Source organism: Sabethes cyaneus, chromosome 1, assembly GCF_943734655.1.
Source record: "Sabethes cyaneus chromosome 1, idSabCyanKW18_F2, whole genome shotgun sequence".
Classification (NCBI taxonomy): Eukaryota; Metazoa; Arthropoda; class Insecta; order Diptera; family Culicidae; genus Sabethes; species Sabethes cyaneus.
This window is the reverse complement of record NC_071353.1, coordinates 49,986,228-50,003,277: the sequence shown is the minus strand read 5'-3', so window position 1 is coordinate 50,003,277 and position 17,050 is coordinate 49,986,228. Positions and strand designations below refer to the sequence as shown.

General features: G+C 40.4%; 1 protein-coding gene across 1 annotated transcript; it reads left to right on the top strand.

Annotated features, from left to right (window-relative positions):
* The first annotated feature begins 284 nt into the window (after positions 1–284).
* Positions 285–1,475, top strand: LOC128732741 (uncharacterized). The gene has a single exon (XM_053826072.1). The coding sequence runs from the start codon at positions 285–287 to the stop codon at positions 1,473–1,475; it is 1,191 nt and encodes a 396-aa protein (XP_053682047.1).
* Positions 1,476–17,050: the final 15,575 nt, after the last annotated feature.

The window sequence follows — 17,050 nt, the reverse complement described above, 5'->3', positions numbered from 1 at the left end:
TTTGTTGGCGATAGAACTATGCTTCAGTGTTACGTCTGTTAGCCTGTGGAAAAACATTCAAAATTCAATTATAAACCAAACTATGCTTAAAAATTTATAGACGCAATTATTTGCATTCCCTTACTAAAAACATCAAACTTTAAGTTGTACTCAAAAACTCAAAAACTGAAATCTTATGCAAAAGTTATGTTTAATTAACAATCAACATTTATGCTTTTAAATTCCAATTCAAAATATATCTTAATATGTTTTTCTTTTCCTTTCTTCAATTTCAGTCAGCAAAGATGAGCAGCCGAATTGTCATAACCACCCTGCTGATCCATTTGCTGTTACAAAGCGTTACGCCTGCACCTGTTGACCGTTCTCAGCTTCTTTCATCGATTCAGGAAATTCAACGAAAGTATGCAACGCTTGAAAATGAAGAGCTCGCATCCAAGGAAAAGAATACGGTGGAGCTAGAGAATGTAAACGACAGCAAACCGGAAGTGGACGTAGATAACATAGAAAATTTGGAATCGACTGGAGAAACTACGGAAGCTGATGCGTCCAAAGAAGCAACTCGGAAAGCTAAGCTCATGCAGCCAAAACTACCAGAAGACCTTAAAGCCCAAGCCACAAAGAGGAAAAACAAAATGTTTGGCTACTTTGGCTACTATCCGCAACCTACCTACCCACATCCTCTATCATATCCGTCATACTACCCTCTAGAATATTATGATGATTATGCTTCGCTAGAAAGTTTTCCTAACGTTAACCCACTAGCAAACTTACAGAACTACCAGCAAAATTTAGCAGCGCTACAGAGTATGGCAGCAATTCAGAACTTAAAACACTATCAGTTGCCAAACGTACCGTCGACCAGTATTCCAAATTTAGGCAATCTAGACAACAACCAGATCTCACAGGACTACCAGAACTATGGTGGATTTTCACCCGAAGATAGTTTACAAAATCTAGACGAGGAAGAAATATTATCCCGTACCAATCAAGGAGTTCGCCGAAGACCCAACCAAAAAAATTCTCCAATTTATTATATTCGTCTTCCACCAACTCCATACATGTTTGTTCCTGGAATCGGTTACATCTCGCAACCTCCAACTATCCAACCTATGGCGCCAGCTATCCCACAATATCCCCAGTTAGTTCCACCAGTAACAATGAGTCCATTTTACAACCTTCCTATAAATTTCGTCTCCAATGGCAAACCCTCTGGAATCTACCAGTGGAGCGGAGCGCCATCTCCAGCGCCAATACCTCAACCAGCGTTTGGTTTACCATATCCTGGTGCTCGTCCACTCCCTCACCGTCCTGCCTTTAGGCCAAATCCATTTGTGCAGGACTCCAAAATCACTCACTTGAAGGGTCCTTTCATTTTCAATGGCCGGCCGGAAGAAATTTTCCTACTGCAAAATTCCCTTAATCCATTCTTCCAGCCACCGATCAATCCAATTAACCCTTTCAATGGCTACTACTAGAAGGATTAGCAACTGGACAACTGTATCTAAGAAATCATCAAAAGCAGGCTAAACGATGTGCTCCATATATAATGATTTTGATAGACTTCAGGCAGAAATTGGATCGTTTATAAATTGCAAACTCTCGGAATCAACCCAACGTTGGACAATTTTAATAAGCTAAGTTAAGAGCTCAACATCTTCTACCGTCAAATAGGTTTGCGACGTTTACCCACATGTAACGAATTGCTTGTATAAACAAGCATACAGTGATTTCTGCTAAAATCAAACTGAAAATTCTCAGTAAAACATTTTGAAAACTTAATCTTAAAAAAGTGAAATGAATGAAATTCGCTTAATACGATGAAGTTGACTAATAATTGTATACACTCCTATTTTGGTGAGCTTATAAGAATGATGCAAATTATGAATTTATACATATCTTGTCAGCATTGTCAACCTTTAACACCACAGCCTTATTAGTCATTTCGAATATGGAAACACAATCGATCAAAGTGTCTTGCTTCAAAGTGCCTCATATTATATTAATTGTAAAGCTTGCGACATTAATTTATCCTATTCGGTAGTTCTAGTTTCCATGATCAATGATCAGAGAATTACATTTTCCGCTTAGCGAATAGCTTCGAAACGTATATTGTGTTCAAGTAAATCCACTTGAATACAACCTTGTATCCAGTGCACTATTCTAAGTCTCATGCAACTTGATGAAGTGTTTCACGCAAAAGCGACCTGCCGTCCGAGTGAAACATTTCATTGACTTGAATCAAACTAAATTTATAGCTAAATATATCTAAACTAAACTTGGTCTTAAGCTATTTATCTATACCCAAAATCGTTCTTTTTGGATTACTCATCAGAAACAACTTGAGCTGATTCGACGAACGATTTTATATGTTCTAAAGTATTAATATATGCTACGACCTAGAATGTCAACAAGTATGAAATAGAATTAAAATAGTAGAACAAATTCAATACGTGAGTAACAAATGAACTACACTAGTAATATACAATAGGCATTACATTTATAGTTTAAATAGATTTTAGGTGAGATATTTGCGCTTGTCAATTAGAGCAATCATCTGTTGATAGGGCAGCAAATGCATTATTACAATTATTAACTATTGATATTTTGGAAATGTTCAAAATTGTTTTTGAATCATCGTATCTTAGATTTATGTTAGTATGAAACATAGAAAGCTTCCGGTGTACGACGAAAAGAAAAAGTGCTAGTATTGTAATAATTAGAAAATAACAAATTGTACTGATTATGTGTAGAAATAAAAGATAGCTTTCGAACCGTAGGAGTACTGTTTATTTTACTAAAAAAAATTTAACTTATCACACTACACCATGATGACTTACACTTTTTAACCTTCTACCGCGGTTAACGTGTCCTAATATTAACGCCTATATACTGACGTAGTCTGCTGGACACCTTGGTAATCTTAAATAGGGTACGGGAGGATTTTTCGGCCTGTTTCTAAGTTCAGCCTACTTTCGTTTCTTTAGCTAAATAAGTACTTTGCCGATATACAACTTTAGCATATTACAACTATTTTCTGAAAATAAAAGTAATCTACTGTATGTATGTATTAAAAGAACATCAAAACCTTCTTTTATTAGAACAAGGGCAGGACCTTCTTTTATTAGAACAAGGTAGAAAAAATAGAATCAATTGCCTAAGGGGCTGAAAATACCCTCCCGCACCCTAATTATTTAAACTAAGATTTCAATAGGCGTTTTTGACAAGCTATCGCCGGCTTGGAGGCACTGCATAAAAAAAAGTTATGAGAAGTAAAATCGCTGTCAAACTCCACACATTTTTGAAAAATGTTGAAATGAAATACAGTTTTTGATAAACATTTTCAACTGTCAGGATTTTAGAGAGCGAAATATTGGAAGAAATTTGTTTATCTACGCTAAGGTACGTGAAAATATTCGAATAACTTCATGGCAGAAAAATGTTAATGTTTGATTTTGTTCCGGATGAAACAAAAGTACATAGAATCAGCTGTAAAGTTTACATTCCTGGATAGCAAATCACCAATTATTTTCAGTCTTCAATGTGCCGTGGACCCCCATTCGTTTGACCGTTTTTAATATGAACACGTTTTAATTTGAACCCCGTTGGTTTGCACCACGTGCAAATTAAAAATGGTTCAAATGTCATTCTCAATGTGACATCATTTGCTTATGCAAACAATGCACATAAACACGATTTGTTTGTATTGATCTAGCGTGTTTATTCTGTTTCACAATGCGTTTTCCCAACGATTATGGTAGACATCTGATCGGAGAATGAAATATTCGCTGCTTGCAACTGCCAACTGAATCAAACTACCAAAATAATAACAAAGAACAGGGCAGCCAGTTCACGCAAGCTCCAGCATATTTAAGGTTACCAGTTGTTCAAATGAAAAGCTAACTCCGTTAGTTTGCATGCGGAATCGTTCAAACGAACGGGGGTCCACTGTATTCCAATGTGTTTTCAAATGCTAACGGATTTATTTTCGTGATTAGCACACCTGCGCCAAGAACCAAACATATCGGCACCAACTTTTCCTATGCTAGTCCAGCAAAAAATAACCCTTACTCGGTTTGTTTACATTTTGCAGATTGGCCCTTTTGAAAAGTTGGTGCCGATATAACCTATCAGTTCGTAAACATAAATACACTTGCGAAACTCTAATAATCTCTCGAAACAGGAACAATACATATCAAATGAAAGGAAACGCTTCTTCTTACCTTTATTATCCATTTTCATCACTCCCGCTGTTGTTAATTCAATAAAATATTACTTTTAAAGTTGAGCTCCATATAGGTGCCAGCGAACATTTAGGGAATTGCACTTTTTTGCAGTTCCAATAATCACAACCAGGTAGCGAACGATTGTTATCACTATCCAGCTTTTTACGAGCTATAATGGCGGACGTGTTCGTAATACACTCAACCCCCACTAATATGAAAAGTATTACGTTCAGATCAGGCGAATTCATTTTTAATCTGAATATTTGATAACTCTATTCATTTTCACATTCGCGCAAGGCGGGCCCTCTATGAACTTGTAGTTTTGATTTGACGAAAACAAACGTTTTGAAAACATGTCGAATACGGGCGAATTCTTAACATCCAGATTGTAGAAAAGGAAATTGGCTCGACAGTTTTAACTAAAATGGTCTATTTAGAGTGCTGCAGAGAGATAAGTTGCGTATGAGCTATATTGCCGAAGTTGCGGAGCAAGAAGAAACGTAATAAGATTTTTTGCTAAACAGTCAACTGAGTATGATGCTTGATCAGTTTTTAATGTGAACGCATTCATACCAACGCGGTTCAGATTAAAAATGTTCAGATTAAGGAAGGTCATTCCAGCGGGGTCATTTTTGACATTTCACCATTTCAGTGATACATCACATGTTTTCTTTCCGCAAATTCCTTTAGTTTTGTCGTGAACGTGCGGAAACAAAATGTGCGATGTATTACTGAAATGTCAAAAATGTTGTTCAAATATTACGAACACGACCGCCATTTTTGGTACTTAAAAAGCTGGATGAATTTACTTATGTTTTATCTAGCAGCAGCGCTATCGCAGGCGAACGACGTTCTACCGCAGCTCGAGTGCTGAAAATTGAGTGAACTCGTGATTGGGACGGACAAGGTAAAATGTATTAAGTTTTCCTATCTAATTCGAGTGATGTATGCATTCGGGCATTTCGGCACCAACTTTTCAAAAGGGTCAATCTGCAAAATGTAAACAAACCGGGTGAGAGTTATTATCTGCTGGACTAGCATAGGGAAAGAAACCCTCACTCGGTTTTTTTACATTTTGTAGATTGGCCCTTTTGAAAAGTTGTTGCCGATTCGATTAATCATAATTATGGCGGTCAAACAGGCACACCAGTTGATCTAGATAGACAAATTATTTATTGGATGGTATGTTCATTTTTGTTTCACGCAAGTTTTTAGGCAACCAGATTGTGTGCAAGCCGAATCCACATATTGGATACAAGCTGATTACAGTGCTTATTGAGTGTAAAAGAACAGCTTTGCTTTTGTAATGCTCTTTTTATTAATCGAATAGAAATATTTTTCAAAATTTTGTTATGGACTAGACTGACCATTCGGTCGCGGTCCCGTTTTGCGGTACAGTCCAGGATTTTTACAAGTAGTTCCGGAAGAGCAAGTGTCTCGGAAAGTCACTCGCATTGATTGATTTTTTTTATTGTGCCAATTGATGTTCAAATTGATGTTCGGAGAATTGCTATAGAAGACAGAGAATTTTCTGAAATTGTCAAGGGTTTTTCAAAAAGATTTCTAGTAACGGAAAATTGGTAAAATGCATTCAGTTAAAGTACCTGTAACCTTGCATAACGCTGTCTTTAAATGAATTTGTTATGTACTACAGAACCAACTTTGCCTCCTTCATAATCCGGTCACTTAATTGTAAACAGAGCTTTTTATTTTTAAACCAAGACATATTTTGAAAATTAAAAAAAAAGAGATAAGAAAAAAAACTCTGGCTTAAACAGCTTTCTAAAACTAAGACTTGACGCTTATTTATCGACAGACTTCACAGCCGTCTATTAGAGTACAGGACAATTACGGGGCTAGTGCAACAATCCTGCTGACTCTATCTAGCAGCACCGCCTAACCGAGATTCGAACATACGACGACTGGCTTGTTAGACCAGCAGCGTACCTCGAATCTAACCAAGCGATCGGTTTGAAAAATCAAGTCTTCAGCAAATTATTGATCACGTTTTGTTTCATAATATGTAGTTAACACACAGACTAACAGACGTAACACTGAAGCCTCATTCCATCGCCAATAAAAACGATCATTTCAAATGTTCACTTAAGTCAAGGCTCAAACAAGAGTCGCTGCGCGAGAACACCACTCGCTTGCGTTGGCGCTGTTGTCAGATAATATACAAGTAAATTTATAGCATTGTTAAATTTATAGCGAGGTGCTCTGCGTAGCGCGAAGACTGCACCAGGTGATGCTAGTGTTTTCCCCAGTTTTAGGGGTGCCATTGAAACGATGTTTTGTTAGAAAATTTGTTCGAAGTGTTACGTCTGTTAGTCTGTGATCAACATACAATTCAACCCCAGACCCGTACAAAAAGGCTGAGGTGCGGTTTCTTCCTATTGATTTATCTGATGGTGATATAACTACTATACTGCCCATAAAAGCATAATTGTCCCATATAAGTTTTTATATATTTTTAAATAAGCTCGAAACTAGCTCATTTACATCTTAATTTATCTGAAAAAGTGTAAATTAGATGAACTTTGTTCGCAAAGTTTTCCAAAAAATATCAAACCGTATGGGAATTGTCCCATACGAAAAATAAAAGCATAACTGTCCCATATTGATATTGTTCTAATATAAATATTTTTATTGCAAGTTGAGATAACCGGTCGACATTAGGCCATTGCAAATCATTTTAAAAGTTTTTGTCTCCCCCCCCCCTTCCCCCTTGGAAATTGACTTGAAAAATCGGGGGCAAAAAAATAATTTGTAGGATATGAGTTAATTTTTTTTAGAAAATCAATTGTCTGTTGGCTCTACAGTCTAAAAAACCTGATAAATGAGTACGATTTGAGTTAACGCTTCTAGCATGAAATAGAAATGGAAATTCAAACAGCGGAATTTCCGAAAATCGGCCAAAAAAAATTTTTTTTCGTTTTTGTCGTTATTTCGTAGACTTTTGCATGGAAATTAACAACGTATATATTAAAAGCAAGAATAGATTTGGGTTTCACGTTTAAACTTAAAATGAAAATGCCTGAAATCCATATTTTCTTTTGCTCGATTGAAAAATTCTCTTTGTATTTTTTGCTCCCCCCTTCAGTGGGCCCCCCCAATACCGGAGGGACAAAAACAACTTTTTAAAATATTTTTAATGGCCTTATTAGACCATTACAAATATTTTATAAAGTTTTTGTCCTTCCGGTGTTCGGCCACTGAAGGGGTGGGGGGGGGGGGGGGTGGCGAAAAAAAACAAAGTGAATTTTTTAATCGAGCAATAAAAACATGGATTTTAAGAATTTTTATTTAAGGTTTAAACGTGAAAACCGAATCTATACTTGCTTATAATATATATGTTATTATTTTCTATGCAAAAATATGCGAAAAAAGACAAAAACGAAGGAAAATTTTTTTGGGCGATTTTCGGAAATTGCATTGCTGTTTCGTGCTAGAAGCGTTAATTCAACTCGGAGACTCATTTTTCGAGTTTTTTCAGACTGTAGAGCCCACAGACAATTGATTTTTTAAAAATAAATTTGACTCATATCCTACAAATTATTTGTTTGCCTCCCGATTTTTCAAGCCAATTTCCAAGGGGGGGGGGGGTGTTAACGTACTTTAAATATGATTTGCAATAGCCTTACTTAATAAAAACAATATTCTTTTAATTCCAGTCTTTATTAACCACAACAAGTTCATAAAAAACCTGCTTCCAATAATAAAGTGTGTTTTATTGGCAAAGCTTCCCAAAATGCACGTTTTTCTTCGGCAATTACTGGGAGCAGCGTATTTAGTAAAGCAGGTTTCCTTTCCGGTTCAATTCCTCGAAGCTCTTTACGGTGCTTTCTAATTCGTTCTACTGAAAACTTTTTATCACAAATTAGTTTGTGTTGTTTTTTCGAAAGCAGTGCACATGAATCTAAAGAACTTCCATCATCATCAACCTTTTTTTCCTGTGTGGACTCATCACTGCGCCCAGTATAGATAATCTATTGTGATATCGTCCGGGTGTTTGCTGTATAACCTGCACTGCATTTCTTTTTGCTATAATCGCTATTGAATGAGCGATATGCTTATTAAATTTGATGCGTGCTTGTGTGTATTGGGGTTTACCCTTCCTTCAAAGCTTGATCTACCTTACCCACCTATTCTTCACTGCCAGTACTATCCCATATTATAGCCGTACCTGGCGAGGACTCATTCGTTCCTCTGACCAGTACACTTAACTATAGGAGGGACTTTTGCATTGTCAAGAGGCTTCAGTGGGAAAATATAGAATTCAGCATGAAGAAAGGGTAAGCGAGGGGGGCCTGAGAATAAACCCATGATAAAGTCACTTGACATCGAATGGCTTGATTCTTCTAAGATTCGAACCCATGATCACTCGTTTGTCAAAGCAGACTCGGTAACCTTGCGGCTCCAGAGCCCCCCATCATCAAGCTATACTTCTGTATGTGAAAGCAAAGCTACCCTTTTTAAATATAATTCTTCGGATCGTGTACTGTGACTTCATTAGCGTTGGATCAAAAAAATCTGACGGTTGCATGTCCTTTATGCATGACATTATTTTTGCATTATTTAACCACGTGCTTGAAGTCTTCGAATGTTATAGCAGCGTTTCCGTGACGCATACGTTTTTCAACTGCGGCGTGGAAGCTGTCCGCTGCCATGTACGTATGGCCGGACTCAAAAAATTTGAGCGTAAGGACTTTGACTTGAATGTACCGGGAGTTGATTAGAACTGTGAGAAACAGGAAAAAGTTCCAGTTGTAATTTTGCGAAGCGCAGTTGTCCAACCATAACGTGATTTCCTTCATTCTAGTAAACCGTTGAATAACCTTGGCGAAGCAGCTCATGATTTCATTGGCTAATCGTCCAGCGATTGACTCCTCCCAAACGTAGGATACTCGCCAGCATGTTTTTCGACAGGGGCGAATGTTTCGAGAATGTTTTGAGACCTTCAAGTCTTGGAAGCTGTACCTGTAACCTGTAGTGATAATTTCTGTTAATAATTAAAATCTTTATAAGAAAATGAAGTTACTTTTTGTAGATCAACTGCAGACCTATTTGCCTTGGACGAATGGATTCTCCATCATTGCGATATTCAATGCGAGCATCCTGAGCTAACTTTAAATGCTTTGAATGATTGTTACAAGTCGTACAAACCATCGGTAACTCTTTCAAAGAATGTCCTGTCTGTCTTGAATGCTGTTCCGCCGAAATGCATGACTCGCATTGTTCGTGTCCTAGCTTCACTAGCGAGATGTTCATGCTTTTCATTACTCCACAATACAAGGCATAACTGACCTTAACCGAACTTGTTTCTATGAAGTTATCAAACATTGCCTTCTCCGTAAGGTCTGACGGTAGATAAAGCCTATTCGGGGCGTGCTCTCGTCGGCAGTGAGACATTGTGGGGCTTTACTTCAAGATATGAGCTTTTACTGCATCTCGTTTTGCAATACTACGACAATATTTTCCTTGCATTTTTCTTTTCGGCAATCCCTCGCAGTCGTTTTGCCAACAACGGTATATTATGTTGCTAAAAACATCAAATATAAATCGTTTCAGGATAATATTTCGAATAGCACAACTTACCCGCAATGTTCACCATAACCGAGAGTATTGAGGAAAAATTTGCGACAAACATTGACACAATTATCACTTCCGATCTGCAGTGTAAACTTGCAAGAATCATTCGTATGTTTTTGTACAATGGCTTGTTGTACTCGTTCACGAATGTATTGATACTGTTCGGTTTTCGGCAGACTCCAAAACGTTTCGTTGATAACAAGTCGATCATCTTTTGACACCGACTTGGAACAATTTCGATGGCACCCGCAAAACGCTTGCTTTACCAAATGAACCTGCTTAGGGTAGACGCACCAGTATTAGTGGTAGTACCAGCAGTGGTGGAAACTTGAATTATTCCATTATTTTTGAAAATTTTGGTACAAGTTTAATAAGTATCGAACTACCAGTAACAGTATTATTTGATAGGTATCAAACTTGTACCAAAGTCTGCAAAAATAATAGAATAATTCGAGTTTCCGCCACTACTGCTACCACCACCACTAATGGTGCGTCTACCCTACGCCTTTTCACTGCTTTTTTTCTGCCTTTTCGTTTTTGGTACGTTTCCGTGTTTTCTGATCGAAAGGAGCAAAAAAACTTCCACTTGAATACGTGATTTCACTATCGTCGGTAAATCGACGGCTTGATGGTAAACGATGGTCCGGAACTTAACGGGGCAAATGATTTCGCGAAGCCGAATACTTTTCAACGGTATCATCGCCATAACCGGTAAATTCTTCATCGGTATTAACACTACTAACTAAAGACGTTTCACTAAAATATTGTTGAATTAGCTCCATTTTCTATATAAAAAATCACATCCATTCGATACGTTAACTTTTTGCGGTTTGTTTACACTGATGCACCTGAGAATAATAAAGATACTTGCGCATCTCAGTTGTCAAAAAAAATGAGACAGACATGCGTTTGTTTTGTAAGTTGTGCTTGTGAATAAAAGCATCCCATCTTCGAAATTTTCAAAATTTTTCACATTTTCGTCTATTTTCACAACAGAATTAATGTTGGTAGTTTAATTACTAACGTAACCTAATGTTTTCTCCGAAATAAGTAAAATAATTCTTCGGACCGTTTCTTCAATTATAGCATCATTAACGTGCACTGCCCGCACGAAGGTAGACCCGACGATGAGAACGAAGCGTTCTACGCGAGGCTGGAGGCAACGTACGACAGCTGCTCGTCACGGAACATCAAAATCGTCATCGGGGATATGAACGCCCAGGTCGGTAGGGAAGAGATGTATAGAGCGGTGGTAGGACCCCATAGCCTGCACACCGACACAAACGATAACGGCCAACGATGTATAAACTTCGCAGCTTCCCGGGGCCTGGTGATCCGAAGCACCTTTTTCCGCGCAAGGATATCCACAAAGCCACCTGGAGATCGCCTGACCAACGTACAATGACCAAATTGACCACGTTCTAGAGGGCCGCTTTTTCTTTAACATCACGAACGTTCGCTCCCGTCGGGGTGCGGGTATTGATTCTGACCATTACCTAGTAGCAGTACATGTGCGCTCAAAGCTGTCCACCGTGTACTGGACACGTTAAAGCCGCCCTCCTCGGCTGAACATCAGGCAGCTAGATAACCCACAAGCTGCCGAGAACTACGCGCGAGTACTGAATGAGGCACTGCCTTCTTCCGAGGAGTTAGGTGCTTCAAACCTCGAAGACGGTTGGAGCAGAATACGCTAGGCCATCGGAAAGGCTGCTACCGCACTAGGTATTGAGCCTCAGAGTGCACAAAGTGATTGGTTTGATGAAGAATGCCAACAAGCGGTGGAGGGGAAAAACTGCTTGGAAAAATTATCTAAGTATTGCCACTAGAGAGAACCTGGCCAAATACCGACGAGCTAGGAACCAGTTGACCACGATCCTGAGGAGGAAAAAGCGCCAAAAGAAGGACAGAGATCGTGAAGAATTAGAGCAACTATTCCGAGCTAATAACACGCGAAAGTTTTATGCGAAGGTGAACCAAACTCGGAAGGGCTACATACCGAAACCAGATGTGTAGGGACGAGGGAGGGAATCTAATTACAAACGAGCGCGAGGTGGTCGACAGATGGAAGTAGTTCTTCGATTAACACCTCAATGGCGAAGTCGCAGAAGGAGGCGGAACGGAAATTAACCTAGGAGCGCCCATGGAAGATAGTAATGTCCTAGCGCCTGATCTCCAAGAAGTCAAACGAGAAATCGGGTTGCTGAAGACCAATAAAGCCGCTGGGAAGGACCGCCTACCGGCAGAGTTTTATAAACATGGCGGAGAAACGCTAGCAAAGGCTCTACACTGGGTTATTTCGAGGATTTGGGAGGAGGAAAAGCTACCGGAGGAATGGATGGAAGGAGTGGTTTGTCCCATCTACAAAAAGGGTGATCTGCTAGACTGCTGCAACTATCGTGGTATTACGCTGGTAAACGCCGCCTACAAGGTACTCTCCCAGATCCTGTTACGCCGGTTGTCACCGATAGCACAAGGTTTCGTAGGGAATTATCAGGCGGGTTTCATGGGGGCTCGCGCAACTACGGACCAAATTTTTACTATCCGACAGATCTTGCGGAAATTTCGGGAGTACAACGTGCCCGCGCATCACATCTTTATTGATTTCAAAGCAGCATAAGATACAGTCGATCGAGACAAGCTATGACCGGTAATGCACGAACACGGTTTTCCGGACAAACTGACGCGGCTACTGATCAGAGCTACATTGGATCGAGTGATGTGTTTCGTATGCATCTCTGGGACACTCTCGAGTCTCTTCGAAACGCGGCGAGGGTTGAGACAAGGTGACGGTTTATCCTGCAATGCTGTTCAACATCGCTCTTGAGGGGGTGATCCGACGAGCGGGCATCGAAACGAGAGGCACGATTTTTACCAAGGGTAGCCAACTTCTAGGCTTTGCAGATGACTTCGATATCATAGCCGGGAACCTTGCGACGGCAGAGGCAATCTACGCCAGACTGAAAGCAGAGTCTAGGAGAATTGGGCTAAAAATAAATGCGTCGCAGACCAAATACATGAAAGGAAGAGGCTCAAAGGAAACAAACGCGCGCCTCCCACGGAGGGTAACCGTTGACGGCAACGAACTAGAAGTGGTAGAGGAGTTCGTGTATTTGGGATCGCTGGTGACCGCGGACAACAACACTAGTAAGGAGATCCATCGGCGCATCCAAGCGGGAAATCGGGCCAACTTTGCCCTTCGTAAAAAGCTACGATCAGGAAGCGTACGCCGCCGCACGAAACTAACAATGTACAAAACTCTTAATAAACCGGTAGTTATTTTTGGACTTGAAGCCGTGACGCTGCTCACGGAGGACATACGCACCCTTGCCGTGTTCGAGCGGAAAGTGCTGCGGACGATATTTGGCGGAGAACAAACTGAAAGCGGAGAGTGGCGGAGGCGTAAGAATCACGAGCTACAGGCACTGCTTGGGGAGACTCCCATCGTACATCTAGCGAAAGTTAGCAGGCTACGGTGAGCCGGACACGTCGGAAGGATGCCGGACGACAGTGCGACGAAAATAGTCCTCTTCAACAACCCCACCGGCACCAGGAACAGAGGGGCCCAACGTGCACGATGGCTCGACCAGGTCGAGAGCGATTTGTGACTTCTGAGTCGACTAGGAAATTGGCGACGAGTGGCCCAAGACCGAGTTGAATGGAGTTGAGTGCTTGAAACAGCACGAGCCACCCCGGCTCTATGCTGCTGAAGAAGAAGAAAGCAGGCGCAGTACCACTTATCACGTTATTCAGGGGATTGTTGTATAAGTGTTATGGTTTGTGCCTTACTGACGCTTGGTTCGCTGCATTTTCTTCTGTCTGTGTTCTTCCGCGTTCTGATGTGTGGCACTCCGTATCTTGGCCGCCTGCGCAGCGTTCTCCTCATCAATCACCTTGCTTCATTCATCGTTAAAACAGTTGTTTTGCTGATTTTATGCCATGTACCCCACAAAGCTTTCCGCTACACTGCTAATACCTATTTTGATTGCGTTCCAACAGTCCTTGAGCTTCGTCCATCTCGTTCTCTTCGAGTGATTGCGCGTAGTACCCGGAGCGCGAAGTTTAACCGAGGCTAGCGTCGGTAACGAATGTTGTTTAAAACGAAAGGTTTTAGGTAAACATCACTAGGAAGTGGTCCACGGGAGCCAACATTAGCGTTTCGATAGGATCTGCCTTCAATCATATCCGATCAATTATGCGAAAAATGGACCAGTCAATGACATGATGCGCCTTTATAATCGAAATTGCGAAAGAATTGACATCATTATGTTTAGAATCCAAAATAAACTACGAAATGTATAGTATATAAGTAAACATTGTAATAATATAAGCAAACGAATTGATAAACTGTTTGGATAAAATCGGAAAAACTGGCAAAGTTACTCATGTTCGTACTGAGCCCAGCGTAAAAAATTTCAGGTCGAGGTTTTCTCGAGACCAGTTTTTTAAAGATAGTACCAGCAATATCAAGAACGATTCATACAATTTACATACTCCGGGGCAGCGATTCCCTTAAACAAAACAAGCAGCTGCTTGGAGCGCCTCTCAGAGGGGCGCTGTTTTGCCTACATTAAAAAAAACTGTAGCATTAAATAAATAAGTGGTTAATATAAAACTTTCTTGTTTCTCATTTAACAGCATAAAGCCGAGATGGCAAGTGGCGTATCTAGAGTTTCTTTCCGTTGTATTGGGTTCTGGGCTATTGGCCGTCAATTCGTTGAACATCTCGACACAAGCAAACCGGCTTCAACCTGGTCGAGCCATCTAGTAAGTTGGGTCTGTCTATTCCCAAATGCCTTCATACACGTACGAACATGTTGGCCGAAAATGTTGGTGAATTCAACACTCTCGCCTATGTATGAAGTGAATCACAGAAATTTATACGAGACAAAAGCGTCGGCGAGTCAATGTCACCATTCATCAGTTTCGCTTCGCAATAAACATAACCTGATGCAGTTTACGACGGCGCTCGAGCGTATCGATACCCAGACTGGGTATCCCAGTAGACGGCAACGGTCTGGATACGGTGGTAGGTTCACAGGATTAACAAGTTAATAAGAAAGCTCACGTAGCGCAAGTCGGACAAATCTTTTCTGGATATGTTCAATCCCCAAATTCCAAAACAACTAGTGAGGGAACCGAACCAAATTGCAGTTTTCAGTTTTTAATTGCAGAATTGGACGAATCAAAGAGCAATAAAGAGCTTTCAGGCAGTGTGGATCCTTAAAGTCACGGGGAATTTTTGAGATAAAACTATGTTGACGTGTGGCTTTCGATATCAGAGTGGCGTGAGAGCAAATAACTTCTCATCAGAAAAGATCACTTCGGAATCACCATGCCGACGGACGGAGCAGCAGTTTGCATCTTTCCTGCCGTTTTTGTTTTATTACTTCCGTTACTCCATGGATTTTACGGTTTCTGAATGCTTTCACATGCAGATCCGTTTTCAAAATTCGACGAAGAGATTCCCTGTATATATTCAGTTCAACTGCCATTTTCCGTGCGGACCGGTCGCAACTGCGACGAATTCGTTTTCGAACAACCTTTTCGGCCTGTACAGTTCTAACGCTTGGTTTTCTTCCAGTTTTTTTCACTGTTTTCAGCACGTCCCATCTCGACAAATCTTTTTACAGTATAGTATGTAAATCCTCTTTTTATGCCGAGATGTGTGAGGTCACGAAAATTAGTGCCGCATGTAGCACCGTTTCGGATTGTATTTATTATCAACGACCGTAACTCAAATTTTGGTACGTGCACACAGAACGAGACACAATACGAAAATGAAACTACGTCAAGTAATACTTAAGTCATGATGGCATACGCACATGGCCTTAGTTTGGTTGTATTAATTGTATATGCCGCTGCAAACATAAAATGATTTTTGTTCGAATATATGTGTCACACTGTATAGTGAGCTGGTCTGCGTAGCGCGAAGACTGCACCAGGTGATGCTAGTGTTTTTCACAGTTTTAGGGGTATCATTGAAACGATGTTTTGCTAGAAGATTTGTTCGAAGTGTTACGTCTGTTAGTCTGTGTTTTAACGTTATCAATTCTGAAAAAGTATAAACGCAACGTTAGAACAGAAAGTATAAAACACGAAACTCAACGAAAAATTCAAAATCATTGTGTCAGAAGATGAATTAGTTAAATACCAATCGGGCTTATCTTAATTAATGATCACGTCAAAATTCTCGAAGTTATTTTTTGCAGCTTGCAAACGACACACCCTAGCATGCGAATGCATCTATGCGGGCGGCGTTATTTGAGTCTGCGCATAACTATCGACGGTCTGTACGGAAAAAATATATCAACACACGCACGACGGTATGACATTAAATATCTGTCTTGCCTTGGTACTCTGTCACGATGTACATTTTGCATACGATGAGCAGTAGAGCGAGAACAGCGGAAGCGAACGTTTCTGGCTTATCATTTTGCGCTCTTAATCGGATATCGGTTCGTGGTGTAAGTAGTATAGGAGTACATAGTGACGCACTGCTATTATCACCTTGTAGTATACGCGTTTTCTGGCATGAGTGATCCACAAAATGTGCTCTTTAATGAGTAAGAAATACTGAAAGTCAAGCAAGTTTTGTATCCTTCACCGAGAAAACTCGAATGTGACGATTGGAAAAATGAGTAAAACGAAAGTGGGGTTATTATTTGTGCGAAGTTTGATGCGGCCTGGATGCTGGTGGTGAAATGGATGCGGGATGTTGTTGGCTGCAGTGACATAACACGTACAGTGCGATTCGATGCATTTTGCAGTAGTTGTGTTTGTTACAGCAGCTGTGTGTGAAATGCAGCAGAAACGGTGGATGCAGTTTCAGTGCACCCTTTTCCCTGCCGAAGGTCCCAGCATAACCATCGCATTTCGTCTAGGTGTGGGTTGCCAATAATGCTGCTAAGTCTAATGGAACCAATCTGTTCGACTACAGTCATCGAGTACTTGTTCTGTACCTGTAGTTGCTCTGTGCATGAAAGTGTAGGTTGGTTTTCTGAGTTCTATCCAGTCAGTGGCCATGGCTAGCAGCTGGTCCTCCATTGCATGTATTTGCGACCGCGTGGGTACTTGTTTATGTTATTGTCGTAGCGCATGTCGTCAGCAAATCAGTACTGAGAGCATCAGAAATATTCTGTGTACTGTGCAGGGATGAAGCCATTTCACAGCACCGTCTGGATGTTGGCCGAATAATCGAAACTGGTTAAAAATTTAGCCTGATCAACTTTAATAGA

Bases quoted from the DNA above. Each gene is read 5' to 3' on its own strand.
- LOC128732741 (XM_053826072.1), top strand. From the start codon at position 285: ATGAGCAGCCGAATTGTCATAACCACCCTGCTGATCCATTTGCTGTTA.